This window comes from Pygoscelis adeliae, unplaced genomic scaffold (assembly GCF_000699105.1).
Source record: "Pygoscelis adeliae isolate BGI_AS28 unplaced genomic scaffold, ASM69910v1 Scaffold479, whole genome shotgun sequence".
Lineage (NCBI taxonomy): Eukaryota > Metazoa > Chordata > Aves > Sphenisciformes > Spheniscidae > Pygoscelis > Pygoscelis adeliae.
In genome coordinates, this window is record NW_008825453.1 from 66,202 (window position 1) to 87,893 (window position 21,692).

General features: G+C 44.2%; 1 protein-coding gene across 1 annotated transcript in view; it reads right to left on the reverse strand.

Annotated features, from left to right (window-relative positions):
- EIF4E2 (eukaryotic translation initiation factor 4E family member 2) overlaps nt 1–16,303 on the reverse strand; it is a 36,418-nt gene extending 20,115 nt beyond the window's left edge. Inside the window, exons 1-5 of the mRNA XM_009331200.1 lie at nt 16,260–16,303; nt 7,270–7,374; nt 5,072–5,220; nt 4,472–4,548; nt 2,964–3,100 (exon numbers count right to left, since the gene is read on the reverse strand). Of these exons, the coding sequence (XP_009329475.1) occupies nt 2,964–3,100; nt 4,472–4,548; nt 5,072–5,220; nt 7,270–7,374; nt 16,260–16,303 (512 nt within the window). The remainder of the gene's footprint in view (nt 1–2,963; nt 3,101–4,471; nt 4,549–5,071; nt 5,221–7,269; nt 7,375–16,259) is intronic.
- Nucleotides 16,304–21,692: the final 5,389 nt, after the last annotated feature.

Sequence of the window (21,692 nt, forward strand, 5' to 3'; positions counted from 1 at the left end):
CGGGCCCCCCCCCGCCGCGCAGCCGCCATCTTGAGCGGGGCGGGCGGGCAGAGCCACCATGTTGGGTGCGGCGGGAAACTGCCGTGACGTGAGGCCTGGCGTCGAGCTGTCACCTCACACGACGGGGGCGTGACACAGAGAGGCACAGTCAGCGGGTTCAAGTACCTTGCCATTTTGTTCATAGTGTTCATTTGTCCCTGGTAGATACCGTTTTAGGAGTCAGTCACTCGTTAAGGGGTCTGCCCAACGTACCTCCCGTAGTGACAGGCAAGCCCCGGCGCCGACGCCGGCCCCCACCCCTTCCTTTTCCCTGTATAGCGAGGGATGGTGCAGGTCTTGTACAGGTGGGGTGGGGGATGATCCCCGCACAGGCCAGTCGTCAGCGTCCTTCACTCCATCCTGTGAACGGATCTGTCCAGATCTACAACTGATTGCTACGGCTGCCGGCCCTATTTCTCTAGCATGCCCTACCTGAGACATGGATAGGGCCCAGGGAAGGGAAGAGGAGAGGAAAAAATACCATACCAGTGAAGAGCCTGCAACGCCTGGAGTGTCAGCAGATGATAATGGACAGTTTATAGAGGGCAGGGGAGATAGTCCCTCCTCCAGCATCTCCTCACGCTTTATGAATCCATTCCCAGGTTACCCTGTGAGCACCGAATCTTCTCGTAGTATTTTGCAAACCTCTAACCAATAATTTCTGCTATCTGGCAGAATTAGTAAATGGATTTCTGACTGATGTGGTTTCTCTTTCTCCACCAGCTTGTGACGTGGAAAGAGTCAGAGGAAATCCATAGCCTGTAGGTCAGGAATATGAAAAAAGGGTATTCAACATATGTAAGGTACTACGTGTCCTTTGTTACTATAGCGTCTGAGTGTATTTATCCTTGCAAAGCAACGTCCCTGAAATCATGGGGGATGATTCACCCCACAGGGAAAAGGGGTCTCCCAAGTCCTAGGCTAAATATCCTTACCACTGGAACTCCCATCCTCTTGTTCTGTGGGCTCAAAGCTGTGTTCATAATCTTAGAAGACACAGAAAATTACACTATTTCTGCTAGAATTTATTTCTAAATAAAAACTCATTAAGAATTTCCTAGTTGGTTGCAGTTACGCATAAATGGGAACTTTGTGCTCTGAAGACCAGCAGTTTACAAAAATATTTCAGAAAGAACGTGTTATACAAATTGCTATGGAGACTGTTCATAGATAAACCTAATGTGCTGCTTCCTTTGCTGGCCTCTTAGTCTCTGCTGATGTCAATATTAATAAAAGATTTCTAATACCTTCCAGGAGCCAGTTCTTAATTAGCAAACAGGTTTGCATCCCCTGCCTTCTGAAGGAGCTTTAATCAGCCCTTGTTTTCCCACAGGACAATCTACCTTACTACCACAATTGCAGTTCATTTCATTGAGAATTTCAGACACCAGCTAGTCTTAACTCCTTTTCCTCAAGAAAGTGAAGTTGCAGCAGGTCTCCAAAATCACCACTTCCATTTTTTTGCTACCTAGACCTTATTATGGGAATAAATAAAGATACTTGTGGCAGGAGATCAGATGTTAAGAAAGCCTTGGCCTGTGAAACAGTCACTGTAGGACAGCTGTGTGCAGTACTGAGGATTGCTCTTACCTGCAGAAAACAGCATAAAGGCTTCTCTGTTCACAGAGTTTCCATCCTCGTCTGGGAAACGATCAGGGTTAAACTATCAAAGACTCTCCCACTGCTCTTGATCATACAGGACAGAAAATATGTTGCGGAAAATGAAGGTATCCTACTGAAAGACAAAAGGAACATCCAAGGATCTTTTTCACAGAATCAAAAACTAATGACTTAAATTGCCAATGTATCAGTTGCTCTCTTGAAATTGCCCAATGCAAGTGCCAACTAATTATTACGGGGTGAGAAACAGGGTCACGCTGTGCTATCTCCTACAGAATAGCTTATTTAGAAATTATTAGGCACTCTTAAAGATTGATTTTAGAGCACCAGAGGATGCAGTAATTACAGTAATCAAAAGCTTGGGGGGGGGGACGGGGGGGGGACCCACCACTGAACTGAAGGCTTCACACTGATCCAAGACTTTGATCTTGACTTTCTCAAAGACATCTTCCCCCAAAGCCACATAGGTTTTATCCGCTGGGAAGACCACCTACATGAGGTTGGATATGATTTAAAGCATTCTGCTAATACAATAAATTGTATATACAGACACCGTTTTTCAAAAATTTCTGTGGTTTTTATATTTAGCTTGTACCAGTTTAAAAGAAGCCTATGGTCATCATACTGGTACCTTCAGACCAATCTAACTCTTGAAATCCCGTATAGAAAAATGGTAAAAGTAACATCTGTGCAAAAGGAGAGGGAAACTGAGTGCAGGTTTATTCATATTATAAGATGTAGATAATGTCGAGCATCTTATTCACAGTGAAAAGTTCCTCACAAGTTGTTCAAACTCACCTTCGGGTAGTTTTGCAGCCTGGGACAAAATATAATCAAAACGTGGTGTTTCAGTTGGTGAGAGGGATCTATTGCCTGGCTTCGCTTCGTCTAAGGATTGTCCCCAAAGCTTAGTGGCATTAACATACCTTAGTAAAGGGAAGCCTTTCAGTATGGTATCCTGGGTGCACCTGCACACAAACCCTACTGTACTTACGCTGCTATAGCCTATAATCTCATGTAGAACTGCATTTGGGTATGGCAGGATCATTTAGTCCTTGTATTCAATTCCATAGGATGAACCAATGACAGCATCCAACTCTTCTTGGACTTGTTCTGCAGAATAAAAAGATTAACAATGAGTATTCAAGAAGACAGTTGATGTGTAGACTCTATGCAGAAACTCAAAATTCCCAAGGCAGGGAACACTGCAGGACTAGGACAGCTGAGTCAACTGCATTTTGCCTATTACCCTGCCATGAGCAAGGACGGTGACAGGTATAAGTGCAGATACATGCATTTCTCACCTTGTACTTCCAGATATACCATCACGGAGAGCCCAGCATAAAGCGATCGTGGTGGTGTCTGAGCCCGCTATGAAGAGATCTGTGATTGCTTGCACCATGTTGGTCTCACTGAATGTAGAGAGTGGGTCATCCTTTGCCTGCAGATGAGAGACAGACGATGAGATATAAGACTGTTTTAACAGCATAGCAAATTTCCAGCAACAGAGCTTTTTTCATCACAGAGTCCATACTGAGTTGATGAAGCTGGTAAGACAGCAGCCATGTAGCTCTGTTAAAAAAATAATCTTGCTGATTGAGGGAGACAGCGTACAATAAGCTTTCCTTCAGTGTAGGGTGGAACAACATTACTCTCTCTCTGGTGACTGCCAAGGAACATCCTCAGTACATTCACAAAGTACTTTGCTCTGGAGGTTGAATTCAAAGAAAGAAATAGCTCAACAATCTCTCAGGAGCAAAAAGGAGGAGAAGGAAGTAGAAGTGCAGCTGGAAATATCTTAACTACAAGCATTTTAAATATCTTGCAGCTGCACAAGAGACAATTACTTGTTACCTTTAACGTCTGAGCTGGATATGCGTAATGAAGTTCTGTGGCTCTGCAGGCACTCAGCTCTTCTGGTGGTTCCTGATCTCATTCTTAATAAGTGTTCATAGATCCTGCAAGTGTGTTAGTGCCACCAGCAATCTCATTAACACAATTGCTTAAGTGCCTCAACAGTGATGGGAAAGTGTCGCAGAGCTGCATGTGGAAATACAAGCACAAGGAACACCATGACATCTTGGCTTCATGGTGCATTTAAAGCCTGAACGTTCACAGCTGAACCATGCCTAACCATGGCTGTGATCCAGATGTCTGACTATAGGAAATGAATGACCACTTAATTTTTAAAAATTTATCTTGGAGAGAAGAAGTATGTGAAGGATGACCATTACCATACAGTTACTTTCCAGATTGCCTGCTCTCCACTAGTAACTTTCACATTTGGAGGATTTAAATGCCCTTGAGTACAGTTTTTCTTATGTTTTCTAAGTGAAGCCTTTCCCAAATAACCTGTTCCCTCCTAAACCTTAAGTCAACACTTGGCTGCACTTCTCAAAGCCACAACCATGTTAGCTTGTCTTGTTTTTTCTGGATGGTCGTTGCAGCCCAGTCTAACACAGGAAATCAGAGCTATTACAGAACCCTTCAAGGCACAAGCTGAGAGGAAAAACCTGATTCTGGCCCTGAGGGCAAACTTGATGCTGAATAATATCAATGTCTCTCTGAAGAGAGCTATTACAGGAGATTCAATGGGCCTGTAGATAAAGCAAGCCAGGAATGGTTGCAGAGGGATTGTTATTGAGAAAGAAGGGGACAGAAGTGAGTGCTGGTTTTAGCAGAGTTCAGTGTTTACTTGAGCTCTTCTTCCTCTCCACGCATTGGCAAAGAGTGACCATTTCATGCCATGGCTCACCAAGGAACGCCGTCGGGTTTTGAAACAGTTACAGGGAACGGGTCAGTTCTGGCTCACCTGAGGCCGGGAGAGGCCGTGGAATTCTGCCACGGCCTGGGAGCCTCTGAGCAGCCTCTGGCGGCACTTGGCAGCCTCTGTAGTGAAGCAATGTCCAAAAAGCACCTCAGCAATCACACTGTTGATGGAAGAAGGGAATGGGACAGAGAGATCCATGCATACAGAGAAAGCTGCATCATTAACTTCTTTTATAGGCTATGACCCTTTGTTACACTGAGCTCCCATCCAGCCTGCTCTTGATTTGCATGGGATTACACAAATAGCTGAGCCTGCGGGAATCAAGAAGCAGGAGTCTAACTGGGAGATCATTTTTCAGGCACCTTTATAATGAGTGAGGGAAAGATTCCATCCTGTAGAAAAGTACATAATCAGCACAATTTAGGAGTCTCCCATCTGTCACTTTCTCCCATAAAGGGTTAGCATGAAAGCGATGAGTCAGGTGTGATGTTTCAGCCAAGTGAAAAATGAATTGTGAAAGCATCAGCTGTGTAAACCTCCCATCGAACCTACTGCAGAAATCGCAACTTCCAGTAGAAAAAGCAGGGTTGGAAATAAGGAGCATAAGCCCATGTCATGACCACATACAGATCTATATTTCACCTCTTTCTCTGGCAAAGGCCTCAGTCGGGCAGCAAGCTTCCTCCTGGATCCAGGCTTCCAGGCTTTTCTTCCCTAGTCCTAGGTTCCTCAGAGTCATCAGGTGAACCGTCTCTGCTGCTTCCAGGTGTGCCCATTGGCAAAGGTGAAGCCTGCAACAAAATGGAGAAGGACTGGGGAGAAGTACAGGACTGGCATCTCCGTAAGCAGGACTGGTGAAATTGTAGTGGTTCCAAGATTTACCACCATGACTTTGGAAGGATCCCTGGCAGTATTTATATGGGGAATCAGAGGTGTTTATGCTGTTTTTTCACATCTCGTTGATCCTTTTTGTGGGAACTAAGTTCCATGTCTGTCTTTCCTTTTCTGCTCCTTTACCTAGAACCATGCACTCAACACACGCTGGGTCCTGCTGGCTGGCATTTTTACAGTTTTACATCTTTTATCACAAAGGCTTCTTGAGATAGCTTGGTAACGTGCCCAGTAACTAAGAATTGCCCAGGCTATACAAGTATATAAATGGGAAATACATTAGACTTGTGTGCTGAATGTACATTTGGGGCCCAGCATTTGAGAAGGACATGCAGCAGTGGTTCTACAGCATTCGTCATGTAGATGCAGTCATTGTACCAAACCCCATTCTCTGAACAGCTTGTTCTGCTAAAAATATTTCAGTACACACAACAACAGAAAGCACCATAGGGGCGTCCCACAACATCCCTAAAAAAGGATGCCATAGGTCTCTCACAAAATTCTCCTGCATGCCCAATCAAGGCGTCCTTCACTGCTTAGACATCCATTTAGCAAAATCACTGGTGTTTTTCCTAGCCAGAGCGTGTACGTATTTCCATACATCCTGGCCACCTAGAGAGACAATAAGACACGATGGCATAAAGATATGAGACATCTACAGAGAGGCCCTCCCACATCTTAGTGGTACTTTAGGCCAGAGCTCAAAGACCGTTTCTATTATGTCAGGGCTGTTTTGCATCCATTGGCATTGCCCAAGAAAGGGACGGGAGAAATTTCATTCTGCTGTCAGGAAATAAAACAGGTTGGAACCATGTTTCACTATTAAAATCTTAAAAGGCTTTCACTGTTATTAATGCATTGCATTATTATTTATGGCTGTTATTATTCATGTATCTGCAGTTTATATAGCCATCAGTGCAACAACCATGTCATGTTACCCAGAAATACTTCAATGGGATTTCTTCCATTTACATTGCCCCACCAGAGGTGATTGATGGATACTACAAAATCATAAATATTGCTTTTATGATATTTCCATGTTTATTTGTTTTCCAATCATACAGCTTTTTCAGTGTATCAGTAGTTAACACTAGGAACAGCCTTCATCATTAAAGTAGAAATTATAGTTGTAATTAACACGTGCAGCCATTAGATGGTAATGTTTGCTCACCTTTGCACTGAGCACTGTGCTTGCGAAGTCTAGCACAGTGAGGCAGTTACGCCAAACTTCAAACGTAGCCATTGATCTGGGGGATCTCATCTGAGATGGGTTGAGTACCATGAGCTGCCTGGGAAGTACTTAGCTCCTACAGATCCTACTGATTGCTGCCGGAGGTTGGGTTCTCAGTAGTTCTGCAAATCAAGTCTCTGGCACCCATAAATTAGAGACCAGTTTTGAACTCTTTGGGTAGTTGAGAAAGACCTAATTGCATAGAGGGAGGGAAGACGAGGTAGTGTTACTTTGCTCAAAGATTTAGGATTTTGGATAGGAACAACGCCAGCTAGCCTGTGACTGTATGGGATAGGAGGTAAGGATTTCTGAACATCTGTTTGAGGGATGTTAAAGTATGAAGCAGAGGGATGAATAAAGATTGTGCCTGCACGTGTTTTTGTGTTACATGTATTTGTATATGTAACACCAAACCGTATGTTGTTACATATATTTGTATATGTAACACCAAACTGTATGTAACTATATATATATTTATGTAACTGTATATATATAATGTGTGACCTTTTTCTGAGCAGTTGCAGCACTTTGGTAATATGTGATAGACACTTGAAAGATGAAAAGGCATATCTCTACTCTAGGGATTTTTGGGGAACTGGTGAAAACACACCATTTGTAAAGCTGTTAAGAGTTCGACTAAGCACAGTTTCCACATGTGTCCTGGCTTCTGCAGTTTGCTCTTAGGAATCCACTGGTAATGTTGTGCTGCTGAACTCACCTATGTTGCTCATGAACATCTATAAGCGTCTCTCTGCGTCTCTCTGGAGGTGGGTGCAGGCCTCCTCCTTTGCAATTGTTGGAAAGAAAGATGTAGCCAGGGATTCTGAAATATGCGGACCATACTGAAAACACATGCAAATATGATCAGGCACCTAGTTGCTGCCACTTGCTGTGAGCAATGACTGTTTTCTGTAGGGGAGAGTAATTTGAAGAATGGTTTTCACAGCAGTTGGAAGTCCAGTTTCTTGCCTTAATAGCCCAAGTAAGGTGGAGAGCGAAGAAAAAGCAAGTGCTTGAATCCCTGAATTGGATTCCATCTAGTACCCAAAGGAACTGCAGAGCCTGTGTTTCCTTCTGTACACACAGGAAAATAGGGAGCCTCAATGATGCATCTTGTCTCACACACCTCCCAGGCTCAGTGATTCTCCTTTTTACCAACACTGCTGCATTTCCCAGGAGAGCCAGAGATGAGGTCATGGCATGAATCCCGAGCAAGAATCCTTCCTGGCTCATCCTCCAGCAGCACATGGAGAAAGGAAAGGGTCCTGTGGGTCTTATTTGGCAGATGGGTCTTATTTGGCAGATGGAGCATGTAGACCACATTAAGGACTGTCAGTAACATTAATAATGTATTCCTTCTGTGCCTCTGCACTGTCCAGGAAAGAAAAAAAAGCCAGAAAGCCAATGTGTTGATATTCTACCGTACCAAACAGTAGATAAAATGTCACCTAGCTGCAGTTCTGTGGAACTGCTTACTTATGCAGTCAAATGGATTAAGACTTTGATCTATCTACTTGGTTGTTTTGCAATGCACATCAGCTCTGATGATTACTGACACTTGCAACACCCTCCCAAAACACGCAGGACTCTGGGGAAGAGGAACTATTGTCTCAGCACAACTTTCAAAATCTTAACACCACAGGTAACAAAGCTTTTCTTTGTCCTTTTCCCTAAAAGCAGTATCATTCATTCCTATCCCCAACAGCAAGGACTGGCCTGGAGCAGTAACACCTCCAGCGTGCTGCAGTCTCACACACTTTGCTGCTCCTGCATTGGCCAGGCCAGGCTTCTGTCTAAGGAAGCCTTCCAGGGCCTTTTTGTGCCAAGATGTAACCAGACAATGGCAACATTGCCAAAAAAAGGGCTACAGGATTCAGTCCTCAAGCAAATAAGTTTTGCTTTCTGCCTCTGTTTGATGAGTTTTGCTTATTCTTCCTGTTTCCTTTCCTCCCTGCTTGTAGCTTGTACTGTAGTAACAGGATTTCCCAGGCCTTATTTTTGATGAGGTGACTGTTCAGCGATTTGCACCATTTGCAACTGTTGCTACAGGCCCTTTCCACTCACTGCTAATCGTCTCCAAAGTCCAGCAAGGAGACAGCGGTTGAAGTTCTGCCTAGAAAGTTCACAGTTCAGACTGAAGCCAGGAAGGAGCAGGAAGATGCTTTTCCCTTCTAGCCAAGGATACATTCGGAGTCTGCACCTGAACTACTCATAAAACTCTAAAAAGTATCAGTACCTTCAGGAGTGCTTCACGGTGAATTTGGAAGTCCAGTGTCCACAGATTGCCAAAGAAAGGGAGAGGTATCAGTCCTGGAGGCAGCTTCCTTTGGGCCCTCTGGATGTTCAGCAATATCGGAGAAAACCAGACAAAGAGAAAGACAAGAACACCCACAAAAATTTGACTTCTAGAAAACATTGCTGTCCTCACGTCAGCTCCTCACAGCTCCTCACTCGGCTGTGACCTGCTAGCCCCAGAGCCATCAGCCCCCAGAGGCACACCCCCACAGGCATTAGCCCTATTGCAGCACTTGGACAGCACAGGCAAATTGGGCATGTCTAGTCCCAAGCGAACGCAGCTGGGCCACAAAGGAGTGTGTCCCTTGAACTATGCACAGAGTGAGCAGGAAGAATGGATCAAGTGAACTGAGGTGAGCCACTTATCAGCTACCATAGTGAGGACAAGGCTGGTACCTTGGTCTGGACATTAGCTTAGACTTTAGAGACTTGGTTGAATTCCCTGCTGTGCTACAGATCTCCTCTGTGATTCTGGGCAAGCTGCTTCATGTAGTTTCATGTTATAACCAGTCTGTAATCTACCTACACGCAAGATGCTTTGAAGACGAATAGTCCCATCCCTCCATTTTCCCTCTCGCTAGGATTGCATCTAGCAACTACGGAGCCATAAAGTCAGTGGATTCATTTGTCTGATCTGGTGGAAAGCCTTTCATTTTTAGTTGCAGTAATAGTTTTTTGCTGGCTCAGCAGTCTGAACACACTCACCTGCTGGCTGCTGTGCCTAATGCAGCACAAGCAGAGTGAGAGCATGGCCAAGGACAAAAGGGGCGGGACCACCCCTTTTGGCAGACTCCCTGATCATTTTAGCTGCAGCACAAATCTTTATCTGAATCCCCTCTGCCTCAGAGTCCCTCCTACTTGAGCTCCTAGGGCTGTTGCCGTCACAAATACATTCCCAGTTAACCACTCCAGTGACAGGAGACAGAGAACTGCCCTGTACAGAAATTATGTTGCACTCTCAGGAGATTGTTTCCTTCTAATGCACTAAAACATTCTCAGCTAATGCCCTAATAAGATTTATAGGTAATAGGTAGTAAGTGTATGGATGGCGACTAGATGGGGAGACATAATAATGGGAGGACTTTATGGAAGGCTGAAAACAAATCTAATAAATTTGATATTCTTCAGAAACATTGTGAGAGACAATGAAGCATTGCAAAACACTTCCAGAGACCATGCGAAAGAGCCCAGGAATTGCCAGCACTGTTATCTCCCCTGCATCAAACCTTTCTCAGAAATTTCTTTAGTTTTGTTCATCTTCAGCATCAGGAATTTGAAGGACTTTCAGGGTGTCTGCCACTGCTCGGAAGAGGCTGTACTGGGGGAGGACAGTGGTGGCCTGTAAGGCAAAAATGGTTTTGATCCTGTGTTGCACCTGTATGTTAAGGATGGGAGTTTCCCCTCTCTTATTGAACGTGCATCTGACAGCACTGCTGTCTCATCAGGACCACCCTGGGAGGGGCCTGGGCAACTGGCTGTGCTCAGCAGCATGGTTGCAGGGACACTGCACTCTCTACTGTCGTGTTACAGGCTTGTTACATGCCCAGCTCCCTCTGCTTTCATTCTGACTCTTACAGAAAGGAAAGAAGAGTGAATACTTCTTGCAGCAAGAAAGGCAGCAAGATGAAGCTAATGGGCCTGGGTGAGCCCATGATTCTCAATAAATCAAAGATGCATTTGTCAGCTCACAAAGAGTATGAATTTCCAGCTGGATGCAGTTTTACGAGTTTTTACCTTTACACTTCCATCCTAATGATATCTTTGTGCTGACCTTGGTGCGTTCTCTGAGAAAGCACAATCCAAGTGGTTTTGCATATGACCTCATTAGTCTCCCCTCTTCTCTGGGATAATTCAAAATATGGAGCAGTGCCCAGTGCAAAGTGGTCGTTGCGGTTTCTGTTCCTGCCAAAAAGTGGTTGCAGAGAACCCAGACCACGTTGACTTCATCAAATTGCAGAGCTGGGATTGCCTTTAATCTTCAGGCGAGAGAGGGGTGAGTTTAGAGTACAGCAGGCATTACAACATGTGCAGTCATTAACGCCAGATGACTTCAGCAAACAATGGTTTGCAGAATCTCTGATTTTGCAAAGCAAATAAATATGAAGAGCAGTAGGAAGTAGTAATAATGTCTCGTAAGTCTCTGTTTCTTCATGTCTGAACAAAGTATCCTGTCTCGTAGGCAGTGTTGAGAAGTGCTTTGAATGATAGCAAAAGATCAAGCTGGAAGTTTTTCAATGGCAGATGTTTCTTTCAGAGATCTGCTGAATTCACATGGGATTTTCTTATTTCAGTGAAAGCTTTAGGACAAGTTTATAGAGTCCCACTCCTCCACCACTGTCCTCCTGTGCCGTCCTGCACGGACAGAGCCCTGTGGTATCCCTGGAAACTGCAGCTGGTGTATGTTCCTCCTTTACCAAAGAACGTGCAAAACATGCAAGCTCTTGACAAGTAAAATCCTTCTTGTGAAGATCTGGGAGACGGTTCAGGAGCCAGGGCAAAATATCATAAACCAGTAGCAAACACGTAGCAGCCTTGCCTTTATTCTTTCTACTTAAATTCCTAGCAGCTCTCTCAGCATACTGAAGTACCAAAGATAACTTTTGGCAGTAAGATCTGCTATTTAATTTTACCAAGAGATGCATTTTGGCACCATGAGGCTGGTTCAGTTTCAGGACTCTAATTAGCAGCATCTAAAAATATATGGCTAGAGCACCATTAGGAAACACCTGAAACACCTAACCTGAATGACTACAAAAAAAGAACCCTTTAGTTGTCAAGAAAATTAAGATTCAGAGAAGGCAAAATCTCAAGAAGTAGTTTCTTCTCATTTGACAAACAAGCTTTTTAGATACTTTTGCCACAGTGCCATACTGCCAGCCTAGCTCCTGCTGTAGCTGTCTTGCAGCCTTTTCTGCTTTTCATGTTTTGTCCTGTGGATCGCACCTGGATTCTTGTATTTTTTAATTTCTTTGTATTGATCGTTATTCTATTTGTGCTATTTATATTTTTAATTTTCTTTCTTTTGTAGGGCTCCTCTCTCTCATCCTTTCTACATCTGCAGGATATGATCTTCAAGCAGTTTTTTAACTGGTTCTCCTGGAAACAGCTGCCTCGAACCAAAGGTTCTCACAGGAGGTTGGGAGATGGTACCCAAATTAAACATGTCATTCACTATTCCTCTGAATCATGTTCTCTACATGATACTCATAGAGAAATAGTCGCTGTGAGCCCAGCGAGAAGGCTAATCAATAGTTTCCAGGCTGTGCTGCGTAAGGTTGTACCAATGTCTCTTTTGAGGGTGATAACAGAAAAAAGCAGCCCACAGCCAGTGAAGGTATACAACAGAAATGGTAATCCTGGGAGCTTTGGTAGTAAGAAGATAGGTAATTCTCTGTAATATCATTTCCTGTCTGAGACGCTAATCGCAAGGAAACAGAAATGAAGCTTTCTAAAGCAAAGAAGAAATTATGTCCTTTTAACTGCCTTTTTTATAATCTTGCACTATTATTGCAATCAATATTTTCAAGAAAGCTTATTCCCTCATTCTTCTATCTTGTGTAGTGATGTGGTCAACTCTGCATGCTCTGCTACACAGCAACAAACTACATACAACAAACCCCTCTGAAGGAATTTTGAGTGCTAATATATGACAGCACAGGATGTTCCCAGGTTCCCAGCACTGATCTGTTGACACTGAACAACACTGGAACTGGAGAAACTTCTCAAGTCTTACCTGGTGCTTGATGATAAAACCCCTGAGAACTCCTTGCAATTTAGTGGGACCTCTGGGACTTCCAAACTTGGTCTGCTGGCATCCCACAGGGCTTGTACTTAACATTGCCTGGTATGGATTTGTCTCTTCAGGGGCACCTCTCTTGAATCACCCGAGTACACATCAGTTGCCAAAGCAGCTCAGAATTAAAAGAAGAATGGTGAATTCTGATGATTGCAATGTTAGAAACAATCATAAAAAACATGAAGTAGGAAAAGACACGTGAAAGGGGGATCTATCCCTTCTGCAGGAGGACACCAGGTCTCCTCTGGGTTATCCCTTCACTGCCTTAGCTATAAGTCAGCAGTGGCAGATCCTGTCTTAGACCAGACCCCGTTCTGAGTCTCCATGGCTCTGATGACAATACCTGACAACAGTCTGGACCTCACTACGGCAGTAGATCGCTTCATTCTCCTTCCTTCTGCATATGTTTAAGGGCATTTGTCCCGGTTGCAGCCTGGATTAGTGGCAGACACAGGCAAGAGCACAAAGAAATCATCCTCTCAGCTTGTTTGCATGTGTTGTTCTTGGACACACACATCCCCTGTGGCATGTTGATTTCTTTTCCTGGGAACCACCTTCCTGATTAGAAAATCATTCAATACTGGTTTATCTGATTTCTCCTCTCCCAGGATGATTTGGCTCCCTCTCCGAGATGATACAGCTTTCCCTGTAACAGTCGTCATGGCTTTTTGCAAACTAGCAACCTTTGCATTAGAGAAAATACGATCTGTGTAACACTTCTGATTAATTCTGACTCAAGGTGCTGGATTGTGTCCTTGAAGACAAAACACATACCTTGTTTAATGCAAAGTTGCCAGTCATTTTCCCTTCCTCTAGCAGTTTGAGGATCCAGGTCACTCCATGACATCCTTAAGTCATCTCTCTCCTTTAGCCTCATTCTGGAGAGAATTTCTTACTGAGAATTTCTTATTTGTGAGGTCACACTGGAGAGCGGTAGGTCTTAAGGAATACCGGTCTGGGGAAGTGTGAGTCCTTAACTGAAATGTACTAGTGACGGTATTGGTTACCACCAAATATGGCAAAAGAAAGGTAGGTAGGTCAGTGTAATTTAGGCTGGTATTTTTTAAGGAGAGAGGCTTAAATAAATCCATATTTATTGTGTGGAGCACCGCGGATTTCTCTGGAAGTTCAGTACTGCTAAATACCATACTACTTTACCTCTGTAACTTTATTTGAACTTGGAAGTCTCTCCTTTAGGCTGCCTATGCTTGCAACAATAAACTAAAGGTTTTCAAATTGACTTAATTGTTCCCTGAGGGTGAAAATACTGCTTTCTTAACTGCCTTTTGGCTGAGTCACAAACACTCCATTTTCATTCCCTCTCAGGCTCAGAAGGCTCCCGTAAATCCATGCTTTATTCCATGGACTCTGGCAGTGACGTATGTTTTCGCAAGAGTAAGCTACAGATACAGCATTACTCCACATATAACACACCTTATTTACATGGCATCTTTTGATTATTTTATCATTTATCTGCTAGCTACTTTAAATATATAAGTTGTGTAACTTCCTCCAGGTGTTGTGTTGGCTGTGTCGCTATCTGAAACCAAACACAGCCTGAAGCCTGTTTCCAGTGGTGGGGAGAGGAGCTGGGTCAGGAGGGCTGGTCTCCTTTGCTCATCGCAGCTCAGACACTGCTAGACTAGGAAAGAAAAACTGGAGCTGCTAAACACCCCCTTATCTCCTTGCTGCTCCCTGTTTGTACTCAACGCTGACCAGGATGAGAGCTGAACTTCTTTTACGCCAACAGTAGGAAAGAAGCTTTTCTACTTCCCACCACTTCTCTACGCTCCCTGTAATTTATTTTCTGGACGCTCCAGCAGGGCAGGGGCTGCTGGGCTGAAATTCGTTCAGTATACGACACTTTTTCACCAGCTATTTCTCACCTAGTGCACTGTAGTCTCTCAGCAGCTACTGAGACTTGCCTCTCCCCCACAGGGGGGAATTGTAAAAGCTATTTTGAATGGAAATTTTACTCCATATACATGGAGGGGGAAAAAATTTGAAATCCTTTTGATTTGGGCTAAAACATAGGGTTCACAGCTGCTGTGTTTTTTAAATTTGATTGCTTTATTTCCTGTGGATGTGTCTGGAGCAAGGAGAAATCTGCAGTTGAACCCACCATTTTTTATTAATTTTTATAAGATATGTTTCCATGTATTTGTGCATATAAAGCCATTGATTTTCTCCAGCTAATATGAGCTGCTCCTGAGCATTAACAGATCATTCATACAGATTTACAGTGGCTCCTCAGAGCATGCTGGAGAATGACCAAGATAATCTAGGAGTATTTTTCCTGTGTTTTATTGTACCCACATTTGTCTGGGTTATTTCTATGTATTATTTTCTACCTTGTGTCTTCATTTTTATGTTCAGCCAGACTGATAAACCCCCTTTTCCTCTCAGAGGTCCACAAGGAGTTTAGAATCACTTAAAAATGTCACATTGCAAAGCTTGTCCTACTCTTCTACTCTTCTAAATCATCAGCGAGGACATTAAATCAAGTCAAACCTAGTGCTAGATCACTTTGTACCATCCCTGCAAATACACCTTACCTCATTCAGCAAGTATCCAGCCATGCCTGGACTAATTGAAATTAATCTTTTCATACATGTACAGAACATTACAAAATAGCCAACACAAAGCCAGCCATAGCACTGAACACAGTAAAGTAGGTGTATCTAGATGCCAGAAGGATATTTGTAGCAGACAGTGCTCTGAAAGCACCTGCTGCCAAGAGTACCAGCACCAACGCAGGGTTCAGGCACATGCATTATGTCTTTGAAGCCCTGGCTTTTTATACTCCAAAGGAATCTCAGGATGGAGGCTGCTGTGTGGAGGATACCGCAGGGGCATCTCAAAGGTGGACAAGATTAACAGTGCTCAGGAGTGCAGGTTCAAACTCAGTTTGACACAGACTAGAAGAATTAAAAGATTCATCAAAAATATAAATCAAACTTAAAATCATCCTGAGACTTGCAGCCACTGTGTCGAGCTGCTTCAAGCCTAAAGCACCCTCAGACCTTACGGAAGGCCAGAAATTGGCCTTCTAAGAGCAGTGGATTGGCAGACTGGAGAGAAGTTGGGCAGCAGATCTGCCAAGGCTGCTTCTTGGGCCTGAAGAAATAACATCACTGCAGCCAGCGACAGTGGGGCAGAGCACTGAACGCAGGCCTGACTCTGGAGGGAACTGAGGTAGAAGCTGTTGCAGGGGAGGCTGGGAATTGCCATTGCCTCAGATGACCAGACAGAAAGCAAAGGGAGTTTTCGCCAGCATGCAATATAAGGATACAACCACCAGATTCCCATGAATAGAACATCCTTCTAGACAAGCGCTTGTAACTGTCCTTCCCCAGGGATGTCTCAGGACTAGAAAGAGGTCTGTCAGCTTTGGTGTTTAGCCACAGTAGGATGTGTGATTAGAATCAGTCCACATCTCATATCATCACAGTTAGCCAGCCCAAATTAGGCTCCTTACAGGCGCTTCTAACAGGTGCCAAACCTCAGTGAGGAGGTACTGGCTTTCTACCCATCATGGCCACTTCTCTCTCTTTTCCCCTGGTGTATCCTTGTTTTCTTCCCTTCCTCCCTTACTCCAAGCGCTGTTTTTTGCTCACCTGCCACCTCCCCAGAACTCCGATCCACCTTCTTTACAAGCCATAGTGCTCTCTCCCTCCAAAACATCTTTCTCTGGTAAGGTCTCTCAGGCCCAGCCCCTGAACTCCAACATCTGTCCCCAGGTTCAGGAATCTGTCTTTTTCCCCAGCACTTTCAGTCCCAGGACAGACACCTTTTCCCCCCATCCTTCACTCACAGGCTTTTATAAAGTTCAGCCACTGCCAGTCTGGCCCAAGCTCACCATCAGGTTTCACTAGCAGCAAGAGCGTTTTGCTCTTCAGCTGTTTCTAGCTTGGCAGCAAAGCCACAGCCCTTGCCTCAGCACTGTCCAGATTCTGCTTAGGCACTGCCCTGCTGCACGCTGTAAGAAGTCTACGTGTTGCAAGGACCACTCAAAGCTGTGGAGCCTGGCAGTTGTCCCTCTCATCCACTGCTCACAAGCTGATCAGTGCTATGTAACACAAACCCCTGCTCAGGTTGTGGTAAAGCGCCTCTTTGAGAACGAGCTACCCACATCTCCCTTCTCTGGCCAAACATAGCAGCCCTAACAGTTAAGCAACATTAATACTGGCCACTTAAACTTGAGCTCTGTTACACCCCTGCTGGACGGTGGAAGTGGGTTAATAGACGGGATCAGAAAGTTAAGGCTCCCCTATTGGAAGGATAAATGAAGATTAAAAATTGGCAGTTTGTTAATAATTACACTGATAACTGAGTTACGTGAACCTTACCTCTTACAAAGTTCACTCATCTCCCTCTGCTGGTGGGGCAACTGAATCCTGCATGCTATCCTGTAATTAGTCTACAATCACTCAGGAACTTTGTACACCGTGCAGTCAAAAATGCGAGTGATGCTTTTGGATACTGGCACTCCTAAATAAAGCTGTACTCCAGATCCTGACTGGTGTTCGTTGCCCTGAACAAGTTTCCTGCAGCTGGCTAGTTGCCTGTGCATTGGCTCTGTGCTACACCCTCTGAACTCCTACAGAATCATAAACTCATTCCTTACAGTTCCTTATAACTCATGACTGTGAACTGGTTCGAACTCACTTGAGCTAAAAAAAAAACCCAAGCAAAAACTGTTGGCTTTGTCAGATTTGGTCTCAGAGAAGGCACCTTCTTGGTAGAGCTGATTAGACCAGACCTCCTGTGCTGAATTACTGTTAAAAGGCAAAAAGGCACCGTAGTGTAATTCAACTCAACAAATGAGGACAGTTTCTAACAGTGTGATTTCAATCTAGAGAGACATCTCAAAGGGCTAGGGGACAAGGATGAAATGAAACTTACCTATGCACGTTGGAAAAAGTTAAAGAGCTGACACTTCTTTTCTTAGGTATAATTTTTATCTACAAATCTAATCTAACAAAATGACTTGCTGATTCAAATCATAGTCCGCATATTCCCACCATTTGATTTACGCACAAAGTTGCCTTAGCCATAATATTTGGACTGAAATGGCGAAGCTGTTCTTCAGGCCCCATATTTGCCATCTCTTCTCCCCCAATCACTATGCGGTGTGGCTCATCTGATCTGGCTGGCCCATATCATTAGCTGTAAGACACCCAGAAGTAAACCCAACATCCCTTATAAAGTCCTACGCTCAAAAGGATGCCCTTGCTTTATTCTGCAGTGTGTTTCTGCATATGCAGCCTTAGACCTCTCTTTCTTTCTCTCTTCCACTGAATATTTGAGTTCAGGGTGATTTTTGCAGGTACGTTAACTGTATTTTTCACACGTTGAAACTCAACTGTCTCCAAATCTCCATAAATCTGTTCTTTTGTGACACTGAAGTTTGTCGTTCCTTTCAATTTAATTCAGCTGCACACATTATTAATGTAGCATTGCACAATGGTAAAGATATTGAAGATAAAAAAGAAGTGGGCAGATGATGACATTTACAGCGTAAGGATTTTATGGTGAGATATTTCCTCACCTTGGGTTACCCACAATTCCCAGTTCAAGGCTGTCCTGACAGCATGGACTTGAATGCAGGTCTCGCATCTGATGATACGTGGCTCCTTAACAATGCATTAGAGGAAGCGTGTGTAACCCCAATTCAATTAGCATATTCTTTTTAACCAGAAATTTCATTCTAGTACTGAAGAAAATCTGATTTACTGTTCACAATGCATTTTACTCACCTGAAGACATCTGGCAAATTAATAAATTAAGCTTTGAAAAGAGCCAGCAGCAAGACTTTTAATCAAAGGCAAATGAATAACGTGAAATGCATTTTGGCTCATACTCCAGGATTGCAAGTTGCTTGGATGAGCATCTTTTTCTAGTCTCCCAAGTTATGTCTCAGCAGTCACCGGGTCAGGGCACTGTCTGAAAGTAAGAGCAAATTGTTTGAATGGAAGATACAAGATTGTGACAATAAATGTTCAAACTGAAGCAAGATAAATATTGAACTATTTTAATTCTGCGTAAATAGCATAAAACTTAAGTACAGCCATGCTGTGTCAGATGGAAGTTCAGCTAGCCTCATGTTCCGTTTCTGACAGCACATGATAGCAGATGCCTTAGGAAAGTTCGTAATAACAGGACAAACCAGAAACACTGTATTGGTATTAAACAACCCAAAAGAAATTTTCCTGTGGAAAATTTATCCGATTGCTTTTTGAACAGAAATAAACGTTTAGTACAACATCCTGCGATGAGGCATAGCTTACCAACAAGGCACGTGCAGCGCAATCCCCTCTGGTTCTTTTGAGCGATCTCCCCTTTTGTTGCATTTGACACCTGCCAGCCCTTCCATTGGAGAGACAGCGAACGTTTCCTTTTCTGCCGCCTCCTGTCTGTTCAAGGTTTTCTAGACCTCCTCAAAAGTACAGAAATAGTTTCCCCAAATGTGCTATGCGGGTGCAATGGACAATATTTTTCAAAATTTAATCCCATAAATGTCAGGTTCCCCCACTACACGCCGTTGATTCACTGTTTCATGCACGGGAGAGACCAACAGGGACAATTTAGCCCGAGCCTTTGACACAAACTAGTTTCCCAAACACCTTGTTTGAACAGAAGGGAAAAAACATTAACTCTTGCTTTTAATCTCTGGATGGATGCAAAATCTACCAAACTTTTGCACAAGGCTCTCTTTGTCTCTAGTTTCTGCTTTTTCCTTTTGCCAGGATAAACAGTTTCCCTGGAGTTTGGCACACAGCCTGCTATATGGCTGTGGCACTAATATTGCTACCCAGGAGAGCCCTACCATGAAACAGAAATAAAAGCACAAGAAAAAAATTAGCAGAGGGTCTTGGTATCAGACAACTTGGCAATATTTTCCTTAACTGTAACCTTAGCAGAGCTGAGCACCATAGAATGTTAGGCAGCTCTCTCCTCTCATATCCACCAACATTAAATACGTTAGGCTTTCTGGATTTACACACTCCTGCTAGCCTGCAAATACGAAACAAAGCAGCCACCTCTGCAGTTCTGTGACATGAACTCACTTTTCCCCGAACGAATCGCAATGCTTTAAAAAGTAATACACCCAGTTGTGCATCTTTCCCTGGAATAAACACCTGCAAGCTGGTTTCAAATCCTTCCAAACCATATTATTAAGGGTGACAGTTCTGCCACAGCTCAGAGACCTGAAGCTGTGGTTGACACTGGTTTTTAAAAAAAAAAAAGATGGGGTGGAGGGTTAGTCACTCCACTTAAAAGAAATGTTACATCACTCCAGTCATCAGCACCAGAGCGTACACCTTTTGATCTGGCAGCTCTTTGATGGCGTAATGCAGACACGTGCCTAGGGGCTGTAACCGGTGGGCAGCTAAGTGATGACAAGATGATGGTCAGGAGAGGAAGGAGCACTTGGAGGCGCGGGAGGGGAAGAGGAAGGGCTGTGGGCAGGGGACTAGGGAAGTCAGCTGAGCCAACCAGAGGTGACTCTGCTGTCATCCCTCACCAGCACCTGGCCTGGGATCACTTCAGCTCTTTCCCCATAACCTGCAAATTTCTCCACTGCCAGAGGTCAGCCAGTCCAGGAGCTGGAGGTCTGTAACCCTGGACAAGTACTGGGAGAACGATCTCTGGGAGGGGAAACAGGGTTGTTCTCTATCCCAGAAGCACTCCCAAGCTTCCCAAGGGAGTGGAGAAAGAGCAAAGTTAATTTTATCAGATTTCCTGAGTTTCTGTTTACCTTCCACCATCAGCTCTCTTCAAATCTTTATGGGAATACATGGGTGTAAATTGGTGCTGTAGGTTTCCAGGCCTATGGCACTAGCCCAGAAAACAGGGTCTGGCTGCTTGACCCATGTGGACTAATCCATACAGGAGGCTACATCCATACATTGGCTCCACTGCTCAGGAATAGCGGAACCGTTGTGCAAGACTGTCTGGAAACTCAGTCTCCCGAAGGGAGAGCTGGGGGGCTCCTGCCCTTCAGCCCAGATTTTAGCAGCCTTCAAAATCAAATGTGCTTCTTTGTACTGCCTGGTAGGGGCCTGGTGGACAGGGTCCCCGAGTGGCTGAAATGGGCAGTAAATTACCAGTTCTTTCCACCTTGTGCCACTCCCGAGTCCTGCCTAGTCACAGGGAAGCTATCTGTCAACAGCACTGAGTACAGCTGCAGTCTCAATAGACATAATGTTCCAGCCCTTGAGCACCACCAGCTTTACACACATCTTATCATTAAGCTTCTTCAGTGACTGGCAAGATGACAAGAGGAGTGGGCAAAGGCAGTGAGAGACACCATCTCTAGCAGGGTTAGCGGAGAGGAGCCGGTGTGGGAGGGTAGGGTGGAGGACAAGTGCAGATAAAGCTGGAAAGGAGGCTGAGCAGACGTGTGTAGGCCCGGAACACTATTTGCTATGCTGCGTGGAGTAACAGGCTGGATTATTTATGACAGCTTTTGTGAAACCCTAACTGTCCAGATTTCCCTTCCAGCCCAGCAAGCCTGCAGATACTGGGTTGTGCTGGAGCAGACCACTGCCAGAGCTATAAGGCATGCCAGGATGTGGTTCAGCTCAGCCCGATTTTCAGTAGTTCTCACTTCTTTTTAGTAACATTCTCCTCCATTTTAAATTCAGGAAGTTCAGAGGTACCACAATGATTTAATTACAAATAGTTTATATTCCAACATAAAAGCACTTTTGGTCCTCATACAAATTCAACCCGAAGTTTACGGCAGTGTTTACAGACAGCTCTACTCAACTCCAACATTTGAATCCTTTCCAAAAGTGATTTGCATTCAAGAATACTACAGCACTTTGCTTCAACAAAGCTACAGCTGAACTTGGCTGTCATCTCCAGCTGTATGCTTAAACTGTCTCGGTCTCGAGTTGAATCAGTGCCAGTGAGCAGCTACATTAAGTGATAGATATTTTAGAATTCCCGCATCATGTCGTCTATGTCTTTTCTTACACTAAATTACCTCCAGTGCACCCTCCATAGTTACGGTGTTGTTCTTTTCATGGTCTGGAGCCTCG